General features: G+C 51.0%; 8 protein-coding genes across 8 annotated transcripts; 3 read left to right on the top strand and 5 right to left on the bottom strand.

The window, feature by feature from the left end:
• Positions 1-345: 345 nt before the first annotated feature.
• Positions 346-1,453, bottom strand: LRA2 (L-rhamnono-gamma-lactonase; the record flags this gene model as incomplete). Its single annotated transcript, XM_014690013.1, has 2 exons — positions 346-743; positions 805-1,453. The coding sequence occupies 2 exons, from the start codon at positions 1,451-1,453 to the stop codon at positions 346-348; spliced, it is 1,047 nt and encodes a 348-aa protein (XP_014545499.1).
• A 1,048-nt stretch (positions 1,454-2,501) lies between these two features.
• G6M90_00g076000 (uncharacterized protein) lies at positions 2,502-3,452 on the bottom strand (the record flags this gene model as incomplete). The annotated part of the gene is made up of 1 exon (XM_014690014.1): positions 2,502-3,452. The coding sequence occupies one exon, from the start codon at positions 3,450-3,452 to the stop codon at positions 2,502-2,504; it is 951 nt and encodes a 316-aa protein (XP_014545500.1).
• Positions 3,453-7,352: 3,900 nt separating this feature from the next.
• nirA_2 (Nitrogen assimilation transcription factor nirA) lies at positions 7,353-9,475 on the top strand (the record flags this gene model as incomplete). The annotated part of the gene is made up of 4 exons (XM_014690015.2): positions 7,353-8,024; positions 8,080-8,393; positions 8,442-8,780; positions 8,911-9,475. The coding sequence occupies 4 exons, from the start codon at positions 7,353-7,355 to the stop codon at positions 9,473-9,475; spliced, it is 1,890 nt and encodes a 629-aa protein (XP_014545501.2).
• A 958-nt stretch (positions 9,476-10,433) lies between these two features.
• G6M90_00g075980 (uncharacterized protein) lies at positions 10,434-11,504 on the bottom strand (the record flags this gene model as incomplete). The annotated part of the gene is made up of 4 exons (XM_066131050.1): positions 10,434-10,487; positions 10,543-10,650; positions 10,703-11,178; positions 11,216-11,504. The coding sequence occupies 4 exons, from the start codon at positions 11,502-11,504 to the stop codon at positions 10,434-10,436; spliced, it is 927 nt and encodes a 308-aa protein (XP_065987045.1).
• A 704-nt stretch (positions 11,505-12,208) lies between these two features.
• Positions 12,209-13,063, bottom strand: G6M90_00g075970 (uncharacterized protein; the record flags this gene model as incomplete). The annotated part of the gene is made up of 1 exon (XM_014690017.2): positions 12,209-13,063. One exon carries the CDS (start codon positions 13,061-13,063, stop codon positions 12,209-12,211), a length of 855 nt encoding a protein of 284 aa, XP_014545503.2.
• A 918-nt stretch (positions 13,064-13,981) lies between these two features.
• Positions 13,982-14,602, top strand: G6M90_00g075960 (uncharacterized protein; the record flags this gene model as incomplete). Its single annotated transcript, XM_014690018.1, has 1 exon — positions 13,982-14,602. The coding sequence occupies one exon, from the start codon at positions 13,982-13,984 to the stop codon at positions 14,600-14,602; it is 621 nt and encodes a 206-aa protein (XP_014545504.1).
• Positions 14,603-15,938: 1,336 nt separating this feature from the next.
• Positions 15,939-16,511, top strand: G6M90_00g075950 (uncharacterized protein; the record flags this gene model as incomplete). Its single annotated transcript, XM_014690019.1, has 1 exon — positions 15,939-16,511. One exon carries the CDS (start codon positions 15,939-15,941, stop codon positions 16,509-16,511), a length of 573 nt encoding a protein of 190 aa, XP_014545505.1.
• A 368-nt stretch (positions 16,512-16,879) lies between these two features.
• G6M90_00g075940 (uncharacterized protein) lies at positions 16,880-17,683 on the bottom strand (the record flags this gene model as incomplete). The annotated part of the gene is made up of 2 exons (XM_014690020.1): positions 16,880-17,350; positions 17,414-17,683. The coding sequence occupies 2 exons, from the start codon at positions 17,681-17,683 to the stop codon at positions 16,880-16,882; spliced, it is 741 nt and encodes a 246-aa protein (XP_014545506.1).
• Positions 17,684-19,766: the final 2,083 nt, after the last annotated feature.

Raw genomic sequence — 19,766 nt, 5'->3', positions numbered from 1 at the left:
GCCTGTTGCGTTGTCATTGCCTCTCTATCTGAGAGGTGCAAAAGAGACTTGGGGTAGGTTTCAGATGCGTCTGAATGAAATACTGGCTTGTTTTGCTTCATCTATCCACAGTCTGATCAACTTATCGTGGGCTCAAGGGCACCAAGCATCGATTCTTTCAGAGTCTGTAAAAGATACCCTTTTGGAAATACCTCCTGGAAACCTTAACAACAAGTGGGCTTCGCTCATATTGCTTACAGAAAAAAAAAATCCTCTATGGATCAGATCAAGTGATGGATATTAAGTCTTACCGATACACCTCAACTACATAGTACGACGTCAAGTGCTGGCATTTTAGCCTCTCCCCTACAAATTATACGCCTTCTTGGCCGTGCCGCCAAAAATCATGGCCCTCTCCTCATCCGACAATGTTGCCATCCAGCACATCTTCTCCACGACCTCCTTCCACTTCGGCCATGCCTCGTCACCCATTCCCTCCAACGTACACACTGGCCAATCACTACCAAACATGATTCGGGACGGGCCAAATGTCGCCAGCACAATGCCCAGCCACCCCAGCGTCGATTGGAAAATGTGTGCCGGGTCCTGGGCGCGCAGGGCCTCGGGCATTTCCGAGAACCCCCCAGACAGCTTCATGTAAATGCTCGACGCCTTGCTGAGAGTGTACATGGCCGTGCGCCAGGCGCGAAAGGAGGGATCGGACGTGAGGTTGTAAATGCTAAGGTCGGGCTTGCAGAGGTGGTCTGCCAGGCCAGTCAGCAAAAGCAGCTCACGTGCCGCATCAACGCCGTCGAAGAGACCTACTCAAAATGATGGTGACCTTTTTGTCCTCCTCGACCCCGTCATGAGCCCTGTCAATCATCTCCACCAGCTCGTCGAGCTGCTTCTTTCCCCGTCTGTGCTGATCAATGCCCACCTCAAACACGAGCCCCCTTTCGCCCAGCAGTTTCAGGCTCTCGATGAAGCCGTCTGCCAACATGGTCCCGTTGGGTTTATCCTGCAGCAGGTACCTGAACCCTTTGACCTTGGGCCAAGCGTCCCCGGCTTCCTCCTTTACCTTGTCGATATACCTCACCATGACGTCCTTGCCGCTGGGCATTGGTGCCCAGGGTACGATTCCCAGACACAGCTTCGCATCGTCGGCGGTGTGGCCCTCCCCGTCTTTTGGCTGGCCGAGGGCGACCCTCTTGATCCAGTTGACTTCCTGGAGGGGGGCCTCCCAGCCCGAGCCGTCGGTTTCCCCAGCATCCAGGTCGTGTTTGCGGTCCGCCTCCACAAAGACGAAGCCGAGGAGGGACGGGGCTGATTTGGCGGCTTCCTTGTATTCGGCAACGGAGCGCTGGCCGTAGAGAGGGTTGGACGGCGCGCACCAGGCGAGAGAATCAACTTCGGACCTGGGGTAGAGGTGGATGTGGGAGTCGATGATGGGGAGGATGAGCTGGTCGTCGGCCATGTTGAGATTCGGGACAGGGGGATGCAGGGCGCGGAGGAAATAAATTAGGCACGATATTTTTTAGAGGGGCTTATGAAATGATGAACTCCCTGAAGCTGAGAAGAATAAGGGGCTACTGATTATGAGATTGCAGAAATGAAAAAATAATAGGAAACAAGAAACGGGAGACGTCTGAATGTTCCGCAGAAGTCAAGGTCTCAGCCCAAGTTTCCAGTCGGTCTAAACTAACCCCGCTGCTGGGTGTCAACAGGTGCACACTGCACAGGTGGTCCCTTCCTTCAAGTTCCCCGCTGGTCCCCGAATTGTGCAGCGGCAAACGTGGAGCAGTCTCCACCAGAGCTTAACGCCCGTCTGCACCTCGAAAAAACGCGACGGGTAATTCTCCATGTCCTGTTTCTCATTCACTCTTCACTCCCATTGCACACTACCGTCATCGATTGGCGCGCCATTTCATGAATAGATTCAACCGTCTTCTATTCAAAAGGGCAGTGAAGCTGCCTCTGGTCTATCTACTACACTTTTGGCTAGCTCAAGACCATCCCATGGCCCGGTCCTTCGCCACATCCACAAAAGTGTCCAACCCCCTCCCCTTTCCTTCCTCCTGGAGCCGGTCCTCGATCTGTAAAATCGAGGCTGTCCACACTTGACGTTTTGAAGATGGAGCAGGGAGGCTGAAGTCCTCCTTCGAAGCCCCCCTCCTGTTCAAGAACTAACAAACAAAAACTCCCGCAGGCACGAGCTTCGGCCATGTGCCTACGGGGGGCCGCAGCATCGACCCATTAGTCTTCACCCGCAGTTGAGTTGGCCAGCCTACTCCAAGAACCTGCTTGGCGCGGCTTTCTACGCTGCGGGTGAGGGGGTACAGTAAATGCAAGCAAAAAGGCTGCACTGATTCGGAATTTACCACAACAAGAACTTGGGGAGCAAGACGGCAAGACGCCAGTTCGTCAGCGTCCGCCTGCTCAAGGGAATGAACTGCCGGATTTCTCTAATTCGGCCTTCCTCTGATGACCAACACGCGTACCTTTCACTTTTCAGCACTGGCCTTTCAATTGACAACGATTCCATGGCGGCGAGAGTGGCTGCGGGAGTACTGGACCTCGTCCTCCTCATCCTCGCTGGCGTAGCTGGAGCAGTCGGAGCTATCGTCTCCGTATCCGCACTTGGAGCCGCCGCAGTCGAGCTTGACGCGCTCGCCTCTGCGGGTGATTCCGTAGCGCTCGCAAGTGCATGTGCTGCAGTCTGAACCTGGTGTGCTGTAGCCGGAGAGGGAGGAGTTGGGAGACGAGCTGTCGGAGCGGTACGACAGCGAGGAGCCACTGGATGAGACGGGAGATGTGCCAAAATCGGTGATGAAATCCTCCTCGTCGATGCCAGCGCTGCCAAAGCGGGCGGTGAGTTCCTCGATTGCCTCATTGTCGTAGTAGTCAGACTCGAGGATGTGCTTGGTCGCGTGCGGAGACATGGGCTTGGGAGCCTTGATCTGGGACACCGAGAGAGGTCGTCCCTTGGGGATGTCAACGGAGAGTGATGATCGACTTCGCGACGAGCGGTGGCTATCCTTGTCCTTGGATGAAGAGTGATGACGCGAGGAGCTCTTGCTGCTTGACTTGGACGACGAGGATGACGATTTGTGATCCCTGGAGGAAGAGGAAGACTTGTGGTGGCGGGACGAGGACTTGTCGGACTTGTCAGACTTCCCAGAGGGCACGTCGAGAATGTTCAGCTCACGGCCGGTCGTGGGCTCAGTGGTGGAGGTAACACTAGGGTTGTGGGCGACATGGTAACCGTCGATGATGTAGTAATACCAGTATCGCTGGCCAGCCTCAAGGGTAGAGTTCTGGAAGCGGAAAGTTCCCTTCCAGGAACCAGACTTGGAAGAAGACTTGTCCTTGGAGAGAGGGAGCTGACCAACGTAGTTGTCCCAAGAGCCGAGAAGGTGCACGGCCTTGACGCCCGAGGAGACGCGAAGAGAGAAAGAAAGTTGAATAGCCGACATGTTGATTAGTCTTGTAGTTGACGATGCAATCGAATGACAAAGATCCTGAACAATTTGTAATTTGAACTTGGTTTGAGCGTCGGCGAGCAAGTAAAATCCACGGTATTCCGCTATTAGGGATAGTGTATTAAGGCGAGTAAGCAAAAAACAACAGCGAGGCAATAATGCAATAGCAGTAGTGAATAATTCGTCTCTCAAGCTGACCAGCAACTTAATGAGATTGAGTGTATGTGGTGAATATTGCAGGGCTTTTCGAGACGATGTATATTAGAATAGATAGAGACCAGCTCTACGATGGCTAAGGAAAAAAGGCAAAGGGAAAAGGGGAAACACAACACACAAACAGAAACGAGGATTTGAGTTGACAGAACTTGCTGAAGCAGAAAGGAAGAGAGAGAGGAAACGAAGGGGGTGTTGGCTCCATGTTATATGAACGAGCCGGCATCTCGTGCCTCACAGTCGGCTTCGACAAACAAACATGGCTGGCCATGGCCGCCTGGTCGACTTTTCCAGCTGCACGCTTGGGAGACATGTGCAGGAATGAAAAGACATGATGGCACTATTTACCCAGGCAGCCATCCAATGGGAGGTTGGACATGGGATGGACATGGGACCATGGGTCATACATACATACACAGAACTCAGTTCGCCCGACGATGTTATCACATTTCTTGTTCACGGAGTGGAGACGAATGCAGGCGAATGCAGGCGGCGCAGGCGAGAGAGACGCGAGCGGACAACAGTCGACAAAGGGCAGTCCCAGTCCGAAGAGGAGGGGATGAGGGGATAATCAGAGAGGCCGGCGCTTAAACGGTGGCAGGGGGACAACACGAAGACGCAGCACGATGCATGAAAGAGGCATCAAGACGCAGTAGCTTGCCGACAGACTGGTGATGGACGGACAGTGACTTGTCCGTGGTCTGAGGCGCCCAGCCAATGACGGGAGTTGTGCACACACGCCCATGGATGCCGGCGTCTAGACGAACCGCTTGATTGGGCCGGCGTCAGGGGGTGGGGACCGACGGGGCCCCCTCACGCCTTTTTTTGGTGCACTCATGTACCCTTGTTGCAACGTCACCCTGCACTTCCGCCAATGGGCAGGCACGCTCTTTCTACAGGCATGGACTTGCTCTTTGCATGTACCCCGCTTCCCCTCCAGCCAACCCTCGCGGCTGCTGCGAGCGAGCACTCGACCTTTGCGTCTAGTTAATGCATGTTGTAATATCTCTGCGGATTGGCCTCGATGGTATGCATGTCCAAGGACGGCGTAATATGACCGTCATCGGTGGTGGCATTTCTGCAAGGTATCTGGAGCACTGCCTTTACCGACATACATATGGGTGTCATGCGTCAGGAAGGAAGTACTGCAGACGCTGGGTCGAGACGGTGCGAGGAAAGACTCGAGGTACGCACCTGGCTAATGATGACGATCTCGAATGCATTGCATTGACCTTCCTCGTTTGTACTGCTGCTTCGTATCCCACTCACCTACTTAGTACCAAGCACGTACTTAAGTAGGTACAGGTATACAACTCCGGATAGCCTCGCACATAAAGACGTCGACCGCGGGCCGAAGATGCCACTACAATCAGAGAGTATTGTGTCCACGCGGCCCTGGACAAGACAACTGATGGCCCACGTGTCCGCCTGATTTCAATATGGAACTCTCCTATATGCATATGCTGGGCTCATGGTAACTATACTTGGACGTTGCTGTGCCTCGCGGAACCTTTGTCCCCCCGGCATCCCTTGTCACGCTCATTCAGGCATGGAAAAAATGGCAATGCAACTCGACTTCTATTTGGATACAGAGAATTATCTTAGCTAGCGGTAAACGTGTTGTTTCTCTCCACTCACACCCGCGGACTCTCCCGCTCTATGCGGCCCGCCTTTGTGCGCCGAGCTGATGCCGCTACGCACCCTCTCTCGACTATGCGGCATAAAGCAAGCTTACTGCGGCGCAAGTCATCGAACCTGATTCCTCAATTCTATATTATTTAGCGTCGGCGGGTATGTAAACAAGGTCACACGAGAGCAGAATACATACAGTGGGAGCTGTGCGCTTTGCCCCCTTTAACGAGTATCTGGGGTCTCCTGGTTCGTAAATATCCAACTTTGGACGGAAAGGTTGCATTGGAAAGAAAGCACATGACCGGAAGTACGCTGATATGTGCAGATATGGCCGGAAGGGCCTCGTAATTCCGGGATACCAAGAGTTCAATTTCTGGATTTGCAGACCGCCTGGCGCTTGCGTTTACACGAGTGGTGTCAGTTTGAGGGGAACAAACAGACCATGATGGCGGCATTTCCCGGGTTTCCAGCCAAGGCTATTTGATATAGGCTTTGGTGATCAGCATGGAATTGCGGAGCCTGACGATCAGTAGTGGGCTTATTATCCAAGAGATGTGTATGGCCGAATTGCCGCTTTTGCTCGGTGCGTGTCGAGGCGGCAGCCAAGAAGCTGCGGTGTTGACCTCATTACTATCCCTGGTGACTTTGGCACAATCACTAGTTACTAGAAGCTGATGGCAGAATTTGTCAGAAGGGTGACTCGATGAAAATACACAACAAGCTATGACAGAATATACTTATCAACAAGTTTACACTTACATACTGGACAATATTGATAGCCACCACACTGAAAGGGTATACTATTTGAGTGCTGCTACTATTTGGCTCTTATATTAATACCCATGGGCACTAAAGAAGGTAGGGCAGAGTTATTCATGCTGGCTAGCTGCGCCTCTCATTTCCATGTTTTATGCCGTGTGTTTGTCACCTTCCACATGGCCTGCTTCACTAGCGTTATGTTGAGTCCCTTTGCCTTCTGCGTTTTTTCTCACGACGACGAATGATGAGTGTCCTCACGGAGTAGATGTTCAAAAGATGCGTAGCCAACGGGTGACAATGTCGTTACTCGCTCAGGTCTTGCTATAAAGTATTCCTGGACTTGCAGAGGCCCCGGTTACGGATCCTAGTGAATCGGCACAATCTCGATCTTGTTAAGTCAACAGTTTCATGCCTGGTGTTGTCCAATTGGCTTCCGTGTTGCATACAACCCTACACCACACCGCATGTGTTACATGATAACTGTGACGACCTCTAGTGTTGAAGAAGCTCGAATGCCGGTCTCGGGAACGAAATGGATCGAAGAGTTGATTGCCAGCGGTGGTGAAAAGTCGAGTTGACGGTACTGCGTGTACCGATGTCCTTGAAGGGACTCTGGCTCACTCAATTGTTGAGGCCGACTCGACGGGTGATGATGGGGGTAGATTGGAGCAGATTGGACATGTTGGCCAGTACAATGTTGCTTTCTTGGTGGTGAATGATGGGAGGCTATCTCTAAGCACCAAAATCAAGGGCCAAGGCTCATGTCTCGCCACTATGCCTACCTTATGCACGTACATAGTGCATCCATACAGACATAAGTGAATAGTACACACTAGGCGTCGCTGGTACGCGTCCGGGGGCGCCTTGGCCCTTCACCGGCAACCGCCGCATCTCCCCACCCTGACGCCCCTCAGCAATCATTATCCAAGTCTTCGAGTCTTCGAGTCTTCGAGGCATCAGAACTTGCCCCTGCCCCCGGATCTAAAGGCAGGATGACCAGTTTGACGGAAGAGAAATGCCCGAGCACGCCGTAGTTAACAGGGCACGGCGGTTACGCCCCCTGCTCCCCTCAACGGGCTCCCGACTGGCACCGGCACCACCGCCAACGCTGCCTTCGAGGCCTCATTCTGCCGCCGCCGCTTGCACAGAGTGTCGTAAGCACAAGACCAAGGTATGTGGGCCAAGTCCAGGGGATGACTTCTGGTGCCTGCGCGGTGGATGATGACGGTTTTGCGTTTCTGACAGTGCTCCGCCGAACGGCCAGCATGTCGTCGGTGTGTCCAACGACGGATGGAATGCCATTACACCACGCAACCGGGGGAGAGACAGTCCCAGGCTCTCAAAAGAGCCTACAGCCACTTGCAGTACCAAGCTACTGCGCACGAAGAACTATTTGAGCTTTTGAAGACGGTGCCAACCCAGGAGGCCCACGACATATTGAACAGAATCAGACATGGAACTGATGTCGTCACCATTCTCAACCATGTGCGGGCTGGGGATGTCTTGGTTCAAATGGCTGTTGAGCCCGAGACTCGCTTTCGATATGAATTCCCGTACAAATCGGAACTCCCCCAAGATTATGTGCAACACAATCCTTATCTAGATTCCATCATCTTCGAGGCAACCTCACTCTATGCCACAGGCCAGGACTCGACACCTTCCGCATCCTCCACCACTAACTCTGCTCCCAATTCAGCATCTGGCGCATACGAGAGCCTCTATTTAAAGCCGTTTCATGCGTCTGAGGTTATCGAGCCCCAGCTCTCCAAGGCGAAAATATCGTGGTGGACCGCGGTTTGCCAGGACGATGTTCTCATGAGAGACTTGCTTCGCGTCTTCTTTCGCTGCGAATACCACTTCGCTGCCGCATTTCAAAAGGACTTATTTCTACAAGACTTGGCCGCAAGACGACAGGACTTTTGCTCAGCTCTACTCGTCAACATTATGCTTGCGTACTCTTGCGTATGATGCTCTCGAACTTCCTTCTACAAATGGGTCCTGTCTCACCGGATCACAGGTCTGCTACCCACGGTTCTCGAATCGCGCCGAGTACTGGAATCCCAATACGCTCGCCTATCGCTTTCTGGCTGAGGCGAAACGTATATGGGAGTTGGAAGCCACCGAAGCACGCATCACCACTATACAGGCCGGTATACTCTTCAATGTCTTCCATAACCTCTGCGGGTTAGACGAGATAGGACAGGCCTATAGAATCCAGGCCATTAAGTTGGCTCACCAACTTCGTCTATTCGACAGCAGCGTGTATATGCACGATCACAGAATGAGGAATGGCAGGGCATTCGCCGCATGGAGCTTGTTTAATTGGGAAACGTAAGTGCCAATGGTCTAGGATATGGTTCACCGGCTGATTTGATTCAGGCTTGTTGGATTTTCATTTCTGTTTCCTCCACTTTTGAAAACGCCCCCTGACTGGCCACTGCCAGATCCTTCAAAAGAAACGGGATTTTACGGCGAGGTCTGGGTCAGGTATCCGTTAACCCGTAGCCTTTCCCCATCCTCCTTTGGTCCAGTCTTCAAGGCGAGAAGCGAGTTTCGCATTATCATGAACGCATATTGTCAAGCAGCCTTTTCGGAAGGCTCGCAGGTAACCGTCGAGAAAGCCAACGGGTTTCTTTCGCGACTGAGATGCTGGTATGACGGCCTACCGGCACCGCTCCAACCAAAGACAATCGTTTTGCCTGGACACCTACAACTTCAGTAAGCTTTGTCCAAACCTAAATCCAAAACCAATCCCCAAAATATCATTTAAAATACATTTTGAAACGATGAAACGTCGCATATTTACATCATGAAAAGACGAAGTTGAGCTAACATGCAACGATGACAGCATGTACTACCATCACCTCATACTCACCATCTATGAACCGCTACTTGATGTAGCAACAGAAGGAGAACCAACGCCACAACAGATTGTCGACGACGCCAGAAAACACCTCCAGACCCTTGTCCGGCTCTACTATCTCCGCCATGGTTTTGAGGCCATGGACCTGTTCATCGTCGTACCACTCATGCTTGCAGGGTACGAGTGCATCGACGCTATTGGCGAGCAAGCAACCGGACCTCGACTTGAAGCCCTGCGATCGACTTTGATTCTCATTGCAAAGGGGCTCTATAACCAGCGCCGCAACCATTACTTGGCCGAGGCTTTGTTTCGGGTCATTCGCGGACGGATGCGGCAGGAAGAGCTTTCCTTGTTGAAAACCACAGTGAGGCTGGATGAGGACGAAGAAGATGAGAGGAGGCATATGGCACAGGCTGTGCGGAGCCATTGGCCTGTTAGTGTGGTCAAAAGGAAGGAGGATGTGAATTCACATATTCTGAAGAATCTGGTGGAGACTTATGCCCATTTGAACGTAGACGAAGAGCCTGCGCCGGCTGAGGATACCGAGTGACGTTGGGGCCGCTTTTGAGAGAAGGATCTGTAGTCTTGTTAATGGTCGACTGTATGGGATGCAGGGATGATTTGGATGGCCAATGAAGTGCTGTCCTCGAGAATATTCCTTGCAAAGCGCCGAGGAGTCTGTTATCCGTCCTAGGAGACCGACATGGTTGAAGAAAGCCATGCATTAACCGCCGCAAAAGGGCAAGTTCGCATTCGTGAGTTGCGGCAAATGTGCCATCTCATGCCTTGTTAGCCTACTAGTTGCGACATGGAGTTGTAGCTGTACAGGGGCTTTCTACGCACAGTTGGCAGGGCAGGGCGTATTACTCTACGCCTCTGTACATGTTATTGCAATGTCTAACAATATACTATATGAATTGTCTACTTGGTAGCTTTTCCGCATAGCTTGAGAGTATTGGAAAGTTCCGATGGAGTTAATGTCTCGGGATAAATACGTAGCGAGTCGAGTAGATCGAGTGACCGTGACCTGGCCTGGCTCAAGTGCAAAAGCCATCATCGCAGATTCTCATAGAGTTCCACTAGGTTTCCTCACTTAGATCTGAATATACACAAGTCCCAATGCTCAATTGGACAGACGCTATATTCTTCTTTCCATACAGGGATCTCTGATCCCAACCAGCAGTAAAATAACATGTGGGTGTCACTGGGCCTTGCATAATGTAGTGCTTGCACGATCATTTAAATAAGTCAAAAAACTGGAAAAAATTGAAAATGAATTGAAAAAAAAGAAAAGTAGTCTCCATCACCTCCAGTCCGATAGTCAATGCTTGCTACCATAAAACGCGGGGTTGAAAGAAGCTACTCGAATCATCCACCAATATCCCGAGGTATACTATTGGAAGTGAGTGTGGGCATGTTGTATCATGCCGGCCCGCACGTTTTTGCCAGGCTGGCTATCCTATGATAATTCGGGTTTCGAAGACGTACTTCTTCTAGGAATACTATGTCTACACGTGGTCGGATTGCGGCAGACAAGCTAATCTCTGGTGGAAGTGGAAGTTCTGGGGCTGTTCTTTCCTCGAATTCAAAACGCTTCCCTGCCAGGAAAAAACATACGTCAAACGGAAACTCCTGTATGAGCGTATTTATTCCAGCTTGAAATTCAGCTGTGTATATTTGTACAACTTCTATGGGGCGGCGAACCTCAAGGTACGGCTCAGAGGCCTATGATTCATTAGCAAGATTCAAGTTCTTTAGTCTGCTACTACAAACTCACTTGTAAAACCTCTGAGAACTTATTCATTGAATCAAGTGCTTTTCCAAGCGGGGACTGCCTTACATTCGAAGAGCCCCTAACCCAAAGATCCCGGGAAAGAACTTTAAGCCAGCAAAGCCACTGAGATGAGTACTCCCTCAAGAAGCCAAGTCCAATATCACAAAGCTCCTTGACGTTTTCGGGGTTCGTTTTCATTGCATCCCGTAAGTGGTAGAGCCAGAACAGGCCTGAATATTGTATAGAATAAGGAACTCCGTAACATAAAGGCGGGTCAATACCATTACTTTCCGACGTCCAAAGCATAATATCGGAAGTGTTCCGGCGCTCAATATCGATAGCTTTCAACCGAGACATGGCCTTGACTGAGTTTTTGGCAATATCTGCGTGCCCTTGCATTTTCTCGCTGAGAAGTTCCCCCCTGTTCCCTTCTAGCCATTCTCTAGCGGTGTTGTGGATGATGTTGATTTCATGTTCATCTTGTTCATGGCTGTAAGTTCGCACCAAGAAAATTACATTCTTCCACATATTTATACAAGTTGTGGTTCTCATCGTAGCCGAGAACTATGGCAAGCGTGTCCAAGTAAATCGGGAGACTGTATACAAGCGACACAGCCATCAGAATCTCTAAACAAGCTTGTCTCCGCTCTTGATCTAGCTTCTTGATTCTCTCAAGTTTGGAATCATACAACGCTCGTAGATTGTGGGGAAACCGTCCTATCTCGTTGATAGCTTGCTTACCAGGAGTTTGATCGAGGGTTCGGAATAGAAATGAGAGCCATAGTAGGTTGGTCTCCTTTCTCATTTTTATTTCCTGGCGCACTAGCTGTGGGATGTTCCCTGAATAGGTCTCACATCCAAGCTTAGACTGACACAGCTTCGATAGCCTGTGCTCGATGTATCGCTCAGCCAGATCCGCCTGGCATGAAATATGCAGCACCTGTAATATTTGTTGTTGTTGTTTTTCCCGTGAAGTCTCAAAGCTGACTTCTGGGCGGCTTGAGACTGGCCACATGATCTTTGGCGAAGAAATTGACTCCGAAATAAGTTGAAGCAAGTTGTCTAATCCCTCCTCACATTCGTCAAGCGCATCAACTAAGAAACACACCGGTCTAACTTCTTCACGGCTTATTGTTGTTTTGAAGAATCGAGATATAGTTTCCCATCCAAGCCCGTCTGTCAAAAGCGCTTCACCGCATATTTCAAACTCGCGTCGCAAATCATTGACGAGATGTGGCTGCTGGCTTAGAGAGAATCTAGTGAAACAGAAGTTAACATTTTATACAATTCAAAATCGATTCGTTCTGACTGATGACTAGCGCAGAAAATACGAAAGCAGGCTCCGGGATGATTAGGGCAATTGATCTCTCTAATATTCACGGGTAACTCTCCAAAGTATACAATACAACATACTTATGTGTCGTTTTCGGCATATATAGATATATCATACTGCCCAGGGTGCGAGTGTCTGGCGCGGAACCGAGTCAAAAGAGTTTTTGCCTCCCACTATTATTGATAGGCATGTAAACATTTAAGAACGGGATTATAACTCACGTTTAGTCCAACACAAATTCCAGCCCAAGGCAGCGCAGCAGGTGCAGTCTGAGGGATTTGAAGCACAGCGTCGACGATTGGTTTTACCGAAAGAAGAGTTCCCGCAACATTCCCGAGTGTTTCGGCAATCTTCTGCGATTTGAGGGCTTTTGCTTTGCCGTCTTCTACTAGCATTGACATGAACTTTTGTCGTTGAGTGTGGTCTCCAAGTTCGGCTTTGAGATTTTTGACTGCTGCTTGAGAGAGTCTAGGAACTGAACTGTCTGTTCTTTTGGAAAGCTCATGTCTGCCTAAAAGCTGGGTCAAATATTCTTTGTTTTCCTTGGCAGTGACATCTTCAAGCGTATTATCCAAGAGTAACTTGGCCAAGATCTTCAAATAGGCCTCAACGAGAGATTCTTCGTCTTTCGCCAGTTGGTCGAAAGCCTGATTCCAAAGATTCTGGGAGAGACTAAAGCTTTGCGTCGTAAATTCTGCCGACATCTTCGTTTCCGGGGCGGTCAGAGATGCCCGGATCTCATGGCTCGTCGGGACAGGTTCAGCTGACGCCGTGGCCGCACCATCCTGTTGGGGGTGATGCCCACTGAATGCATTTTTCGACTTCTTGTGCCGAGGCATTATAAGCCAGAATAACCTGGTCCCAAGAGCAACATCGATATATCGTGTTATGTTGTTGTGATTGCGATATACTATAGTAGACCGCAGTAGATGATGATACTGTACTGTGTGGTAGACGGGAGCGTTGCTGAAGTGATATACCCCTTTTTCTCCAAACTGCGAGACAAATATGTTCCTAAGGACGAGAAGCATTGCTGCCCAACATTTCAGCCACCCCACCATTATCTGACAAACACGCAAGGGAAGAAACATCGCCATGGTTGCATGCACAAGTTGTGTAACTTTAACAGCCTTGTTTATGTGTTGTCAACCAAAAAGATGCAGCGGCATCTGATGTCCTTGGGCTTGCGAAAATTTTCTACTTGCTATTCTTCCTGCAATATCCTCGCACCTGCAGTCAAATTATTAGCATTTCTATTATTACGAATATGAGGTGGCGAATCGATCGCAGTCGAGTCATTCGGCACTATCTCAGCAAGCCTCATTACGAGAAACTGTGTAGAGATATCCGCCCACTTTGGTACGAAACCGGTAGGAGACGCGCCTGGTCGACTGTTCTACTACAATGAGTTGAGACGCCATCCCCAGGAACCAGTTGCGGGAATTGCAGAGAGCCTCTCATTACTGATTGGGCTGGGACGGAGGAGCAGCTACCGGTCGGCGGTTGAGTTAAATGTCGGTGTATGCCAGTGATAGAACGGAGGCAACCTAGAGATACTATTGTGTGGATGAACGTTGGCGCTGTTCCACAGGAAGCAAGTCTAACATGCAAAGAATTGCAAAGAAACACTTACAAAATAAATCGTGATAATGCTGGTCTAACCACGTGAAAACGCGTCGCGTCGAATCGACCCTTCGTTTGACCCCGCGATGCGCGCCCATCATCAAAAGCGGCAACCGCAACCACCTCCTGATCATTTACGCGACTCGGAAACTATGCTTAGAAATTCGATCGCCGGATTGGCCAGGACACGTATTCCGTAGCTCATTTTGGAAAGTGCAATCGGCGTCAACCAGCTTCTCCCCATCTCCCAACCGCATTCTGCTCCGCAGGCGGTCAAATCGCAACCCAACATTTTGAACACAGACAAAACCACACAAAGCCCCAAAATGGCGTCAGAATTCACCGTCGACGACGGCCTCGTCGCCAAAGTAACCAACTACGTGGAATCCTACATGGCAAACTACGACCCGTCCCACGACTTCAACCACATCCAGCGCGTCCTACGCCTCGCCAAACACATCCAAGCCACACTCCCCGGCACTTCTCTCGGCATTGTCACACTATCCGCACTGCTCCACGACGTCGGCGACAAGAAGTACCTCAAGCCAGGCGAGGACTCGTCCCGTCTCGTCTTGGACGTGCTCCGCTCCTTTGGTGCTTCGGAGCGCCTCGCTGAAAAAGTACAAGCAATCTGTCTGGGGGTCAGTTACTCGAGCGAAGTAAAGGACCCGAGCAGGGTGGTGAAGCTGATAGAGGAGCATCCCGAGTTGGCGGTTGTCCAGGATGCGGATCGGTTGGATGCCATTGGGGCGGTGGGAATAGGCAGAGCGTTTGCGTTTGGAGGCGCCAAGAACAGGGATATGGGCAACACGATTGAGCATTTCGAGGAGAAGCTGGTGCGGCTGGAGGGCATGATGAAGACGGATGAGGGGAGGAGGCTGGCCAGGGAGAGGACAGAGAGGATTGTGTTGATGCAGAAGTGGTGGAGGGACGAGACTGAATCATGACATGGGTTGCGGATGGGGAGAAGGATGTAATATTTGGTGATGAGAAGGAGATGGTGTACCAATAAAAAGTATGGTTTCATGAGCAATGGTTTGGGATTTACTAATAGGTGATGCCATGTCCGTCATGTAGCGGTTTAATTGTTGCCCACATTATTATATATTTACCAGTGTGTTGTCATGTTAGTTACATCCCTCTGAAATAAACCCCCGATCTCGAATTGCATGCCTCCTCCGCGCAGGTAGATTATATACGGTGAGAACTAAAACACACGAACCATGCTAAAACTATCTACCTACCTAGGTAGGTATTTAATGTAAGTTACAAAAAAAAGTACCAACTGTCGCGACCTTTACATGCCCCGGTGGCTAATCCTTGTCAACCCACCCTCGATGCAACTGGATCATGCGTATTCCCGAGCGCATCTACTTTTAGACAACCACAAATACGCCATGCAATCGACTTCAGCAACACCGAAAAGAAAGAAAAAAATCATTGTGAACATGGAACGCACTTATAGGCTATCAGCTACGTAAGGTTTCTAATATTCACCTTCAGTTGTAGCCACCATCAGACAGCGACAACGCAACAGCCACTCTCGCACACCAACGTCCAAGATTCCATAGTGCACAGTGCACACTGGCCGCCAAGAGCCGGCCCATCGCCTCATGCTCGTCTCCATGAGTCCATGACCATCACAGCTCTCCCCAACACATGTACTCCGTATCGCCACGCATTCATCTTCACCATAGAGATGGATACTCAACGGGCAAGCCTTCAACACCAGTCATCCGATGCTTATTCCACCATGTATTAATAGCGACCCGAAGCGCCCTCTTCCGCAAATCACACAGATCCACGCAGCCACATTGACATCTATTGGGCCATTTTCCTCGCCCTCCAAAGGCCATGCATGCCGAGGCGCACACTCGTCCTACAAACAAAAGACCATGTGGCAGAAAAGGCGTGGTCATGCCAAAAATATCACTCACAAGCACTACATTGTTTGCCGTGTATCTATTGGCGGAGCAGGAGGGAAGCTCCAATGCTGGCATGGCCCGTCCAGCCAGGCTCGTAAGTCGTGAACCTTGACGGTTGGCAACCTCGGGGCCATAACGTCTACATCCAGACCCTTCATCACCCCGTCTGCCTGCCAATAGCAAAATCCCTTCTATTCACTTCAATCCTGTACGTCTCTCTCTTCACCCTTTGTTTTCTGGCGTCTTCAAAATCCAGGCGGCAGGTGCGTCATATCCGCCCAAAACACCATCCACTTACACGCCATCACGGCGTCGCCAAGTGCGACATCCCAACCCCCCAGCCGCCACAATCCAAAGAATGGACCTCCTGCCCTCTGAGATCCTCCGCGAGATCCTCTCCCACCTGCCTCCGTCCTCTTGGCCCTCGGCGCGCCTCACATCCCGCCGCTTCAACGCCGTACTCGCCCCGCAGTCGTTCCCGTCCGTCCCGTCCTTCATCGACCCCGGTGCCGCGCTTCTGAAGCTCGAGTCGGGCGCTCGCCGGGCGCGGCGCCGCCGGGTGACTTCTATTTGGTCCCCGAGCTGCTGCGTGCCCATGGATATACCTATTCCGCAGAGCTTCCTGCTCGCTGCCTATGTTGCCTTTCGCTGTAGACAATGGCGGCCGTTTGCTGAAAAGACGGGCAGGACCTCTGGAGAATGGGATTCGGATAGCGGAATCGGTATAAGTGAGGATGATGTGGGCTCCGAGTCTCGGGGGCTGACGGTTGACAAAGTGGTCCAAGATCTGCAGAGGGACGACGTTACCGAGGAGAGCTTGAGAGCGGCCATGTTCCGGTATGCCCTGTACTTGAGTTATTTGTATCAAGGGGCTGGAGAGGCGCCATCGTTGTGGGTGTTTAATAAGAATATGTGGCCGAGTAAAGAGTGACGACACATGGAAGGAATTGCATGGTTTGGATACAGATGGTTCATCTTGGAGTCTGGGAAATTATCAAACGTCTTTGAGCATTAAGGATGGTGATGGTGTTTAATGTTTGTATATACTGGCGTGGAGCCTGGTGCTACTTGTTGCTAAACCTGAAGGTTGGCCACTGTAAGTTTGGGTATTCTTCTTGCATCATTTCCGTGTCATTCGCCTCCGCTACTGCTGCATTGCTCGTATCAAGCTTCCATTTGTGAAATTCTTTGCTTTGGCTAAACTCATTATTCATATTTCATGTCGGTCCCTCCAGGAGTTTGGGCATCCAGCTTTCCATCAACAGGCGCACAAATGCCTGGAACAACGTGGATACTAGTTTAGAACAAGAAGGCAGCGAAAAGGGCAGCGGCTGCGAGGGCTCCAATGACATGGTTGGTGCTGGCACCAGCAGTCGGGATAGCCGTGTCGGAAGTGGTATGAGACGTCGTATTGCTGCTGGGCCTTCCAGTGGGAGTAGCAGTGCCTGTAGGAGCAGGGCAATCATCGGATCCGGTAGGCGACCAGGTACCAGTCGAGGTACGTGTCGGCACCGTCGGGTTGGTCGGCTCACTGTGAGTGGTATGGGGGACAGTGGCAGTTCCCAGGCTGGTGCCCTCCGGGATGCTCATGACTCCTGATGTGGAAGTGCTGGATGAAACAGGACCTTGTGTTGTCGAGGTTCCCACGGAAATGCTAGCGGTGTGAGTAGGAGTCCCAAAGGTAGGGGACCTGGGAACCTCCGTCGGGATGTACGTAGGGTTACATAGGGCGGCGGGAATGGTGTATTGAGTTGGATGATAGACGACGCACTGGTCAATAGATCAAAATGTCAACGCATAACCTTATCCCCATGCATATTTGGCAAGACTTACGGCCTTTTGGCAAGCCGCATCGTCGGCGTCTTTCGAACTCTGCCAGCACAAGCCAATTCCACTTGCAGGAGGCGATGGAATAAGACTCTCACGACAGAAAGTGCGAGTGCCAACCTTGTTGGCGTCGCATACCACGAGGGTCGTGTCATCCAAACAGAAGTTGACGTTGGGTTTCTCACAGGCGATCTTGGCATCAATAGGAATGCCTCCGTTAGGAATAGCAGAAACAACTGCAGCAGCAGCAGCGAGTGCAGCAACGGCAGTCTTCATGATGGGCGATATGAGACGGGGCGACAAAGGGAGTGATGTGCCAGTAAGTGAACGGGCCGTCTCTTGAGTTATTACTTTACTCAAGCTTTAAGAGAAGGAAATCCGAACAGAGCCGCCACAGGGTGTTGTGAGTCGGAAGCGAATGACAAAGTTGAGAATAGAGGTTTGAGAGTCATGCGATGGCAGTTCGAACCTCTTATAGCAAACTAGGACATGACCAGATCTGTTGTCGTACACACGGTGCTACGTGCCAACTACGGAGTATGGTGATGGTGATGTGGCACCGGGTCACCTGCATGAATTAGTCTCAAGCGCAAACTAGCAAACTTCGAAGCACAGAAAGTGCCGGGGCCGGTGAGGTCACACCCAGCAAGGCTGGTGTTGTCTCAATGTCAAGGGAAGTCGGCAAGGTCATCATCTCGGCCAGTCTCAGCGCACCGCAGTCGAAAGGCCCGTCTGGAGTCTGGACTTGGATGGTGCTGGGGACAAAACCCGTAAAAAAGACCACGTTGGGTATCGAGAAACTAGGGAGGCATCCTACAACTGAATTGTTAATGGACTAACGATTTATTACCGCCGTGAAATAGCCACAGTATTTGCTTGATCGGGCTGCAAAGACACGGACGATGGGCTTGACAGGTGAGCTGTGTCTGGCCGACTTTGAGGCCACGTTCCATCCGCTGGGATCAGTCTGCGCAGATACGAGAATCAAATTCTGTTTTTGGAGAGTGACGGTCGAGTATTCGGCGAAATGGCATCGACCAATGCTAGAGCCTCAGTATGGCTCCTGTGGCAGTGTCTTAAAGATGCAGAGGCCGGTCCAATTATCAAGACAGATGATGGATGGATGGAAGATGTAGGAAGTCGGTCTGGGTTGGCGCCAGAGACGTTAAACCCGTTTGGTCCGCCTCAATGTTGGCAGAATGCAACCACAGGTTGGTGGCACCTTCCCGCTAGTTCATGGTGCCAAGTGCGCCGGCCCAGTGCTGTTTCCACTGGTACTAGCTCGAGAGCATGACCATGCCTTCATGCCGTCATAGGGTCACTTTTGTCCTCCTGATGAGATTGCACCTGAGTACGAAGGAATGCCACCTGGAGTTTATGGTGTTTATCTTTTTTTCCTTTTGCGCCCTACCGCCTCTTCTTTGTGGATGCAAATATTTGCCGTGACATTGCTACCATTTCTTGGCTCCTCCCATGCTCCGATGATCTCGTTGTTTTCTACCCCTGCGGAACTGACATTACCAGCGAGTGCAAATGCCGATGCCACTCATGGAATACGCCACCCGGTGCACATGTTGGCCACCACATTGTCACTCGTGCCTTTCTCTTTTCTTGCCTTCACGAAAAGCTGTCCTTGATACTTATACGAGACGCAGGGACCCTTGCTGTCCTCCCTCCAGCCCACATTCTCCGGTGCTGTTTCAACTTTCTACTACCCAGGTCTCCGTGCACATCCGGTGGCTTGTGAACCCCAGACTCTGCTTCTTATGATTGTCTCTTGCTCAAAGATAGTAATATGGTCGATAGGGCTATTGCCATCTCTTGGCGTATCCGGCGAGCTCGTGGGTTCGAGGGCATATCAAGTCACGCCCAAGCGTCCGCAACAGGTATGCCAACACTCGCAAACTGTAACAGGACATCGCTGCTCAGCTTTTTTTACCACATGTTCACGACCCGATACGACCTCCGGAGTGGCCAAAACCAAAACCAACCTCCAAGAGACTGTTGTACTTCACCTGCGTCTGCCAGAAGGTGAAGCACCGCATGGTCACCAATATCCATGTTACATCTCCTGCAGCCACAGCCCCCTGGAGACGTGCCTTCCAGGGCCATCTTTTTATTCCCATCTCTGCTTCTGTTGAACCCGCTCTGATTCATATGCCTCCTTCGACAATTCATAATGGCCCGTGTCGAGACCGCGCCATTCGCGGCAGCCAACGACTCAGCCGCTGTAAAACAGCACGGTGATCAAATGCACCTTTACATCACACAATCCCGTTTCCATAATAATAACCTGTCCTCAAGTAAAATATATGAAGTCGCTATCAGATGAAACCAACCCGTCTTGACTCCTCAGCGA

This window comes from Metarhizium brunneum, chromosome 4 (genome assembly GCF_013426205.1).
Source record: "Metarhizium brunneum chromosome 4, complete sequence".
NCBI classification, from domain to species: Eukaryota; Fungi; Ascomycota; class Sordariomycetes; order Hypocreales; family Clavicipitaceae; genus Metarhizium; species Metarhizium brunneum.
Note: the sequence above shows the minus strand (reverse complement) of the source record. Positions and strands in the feature narration are given on the sequence as shown.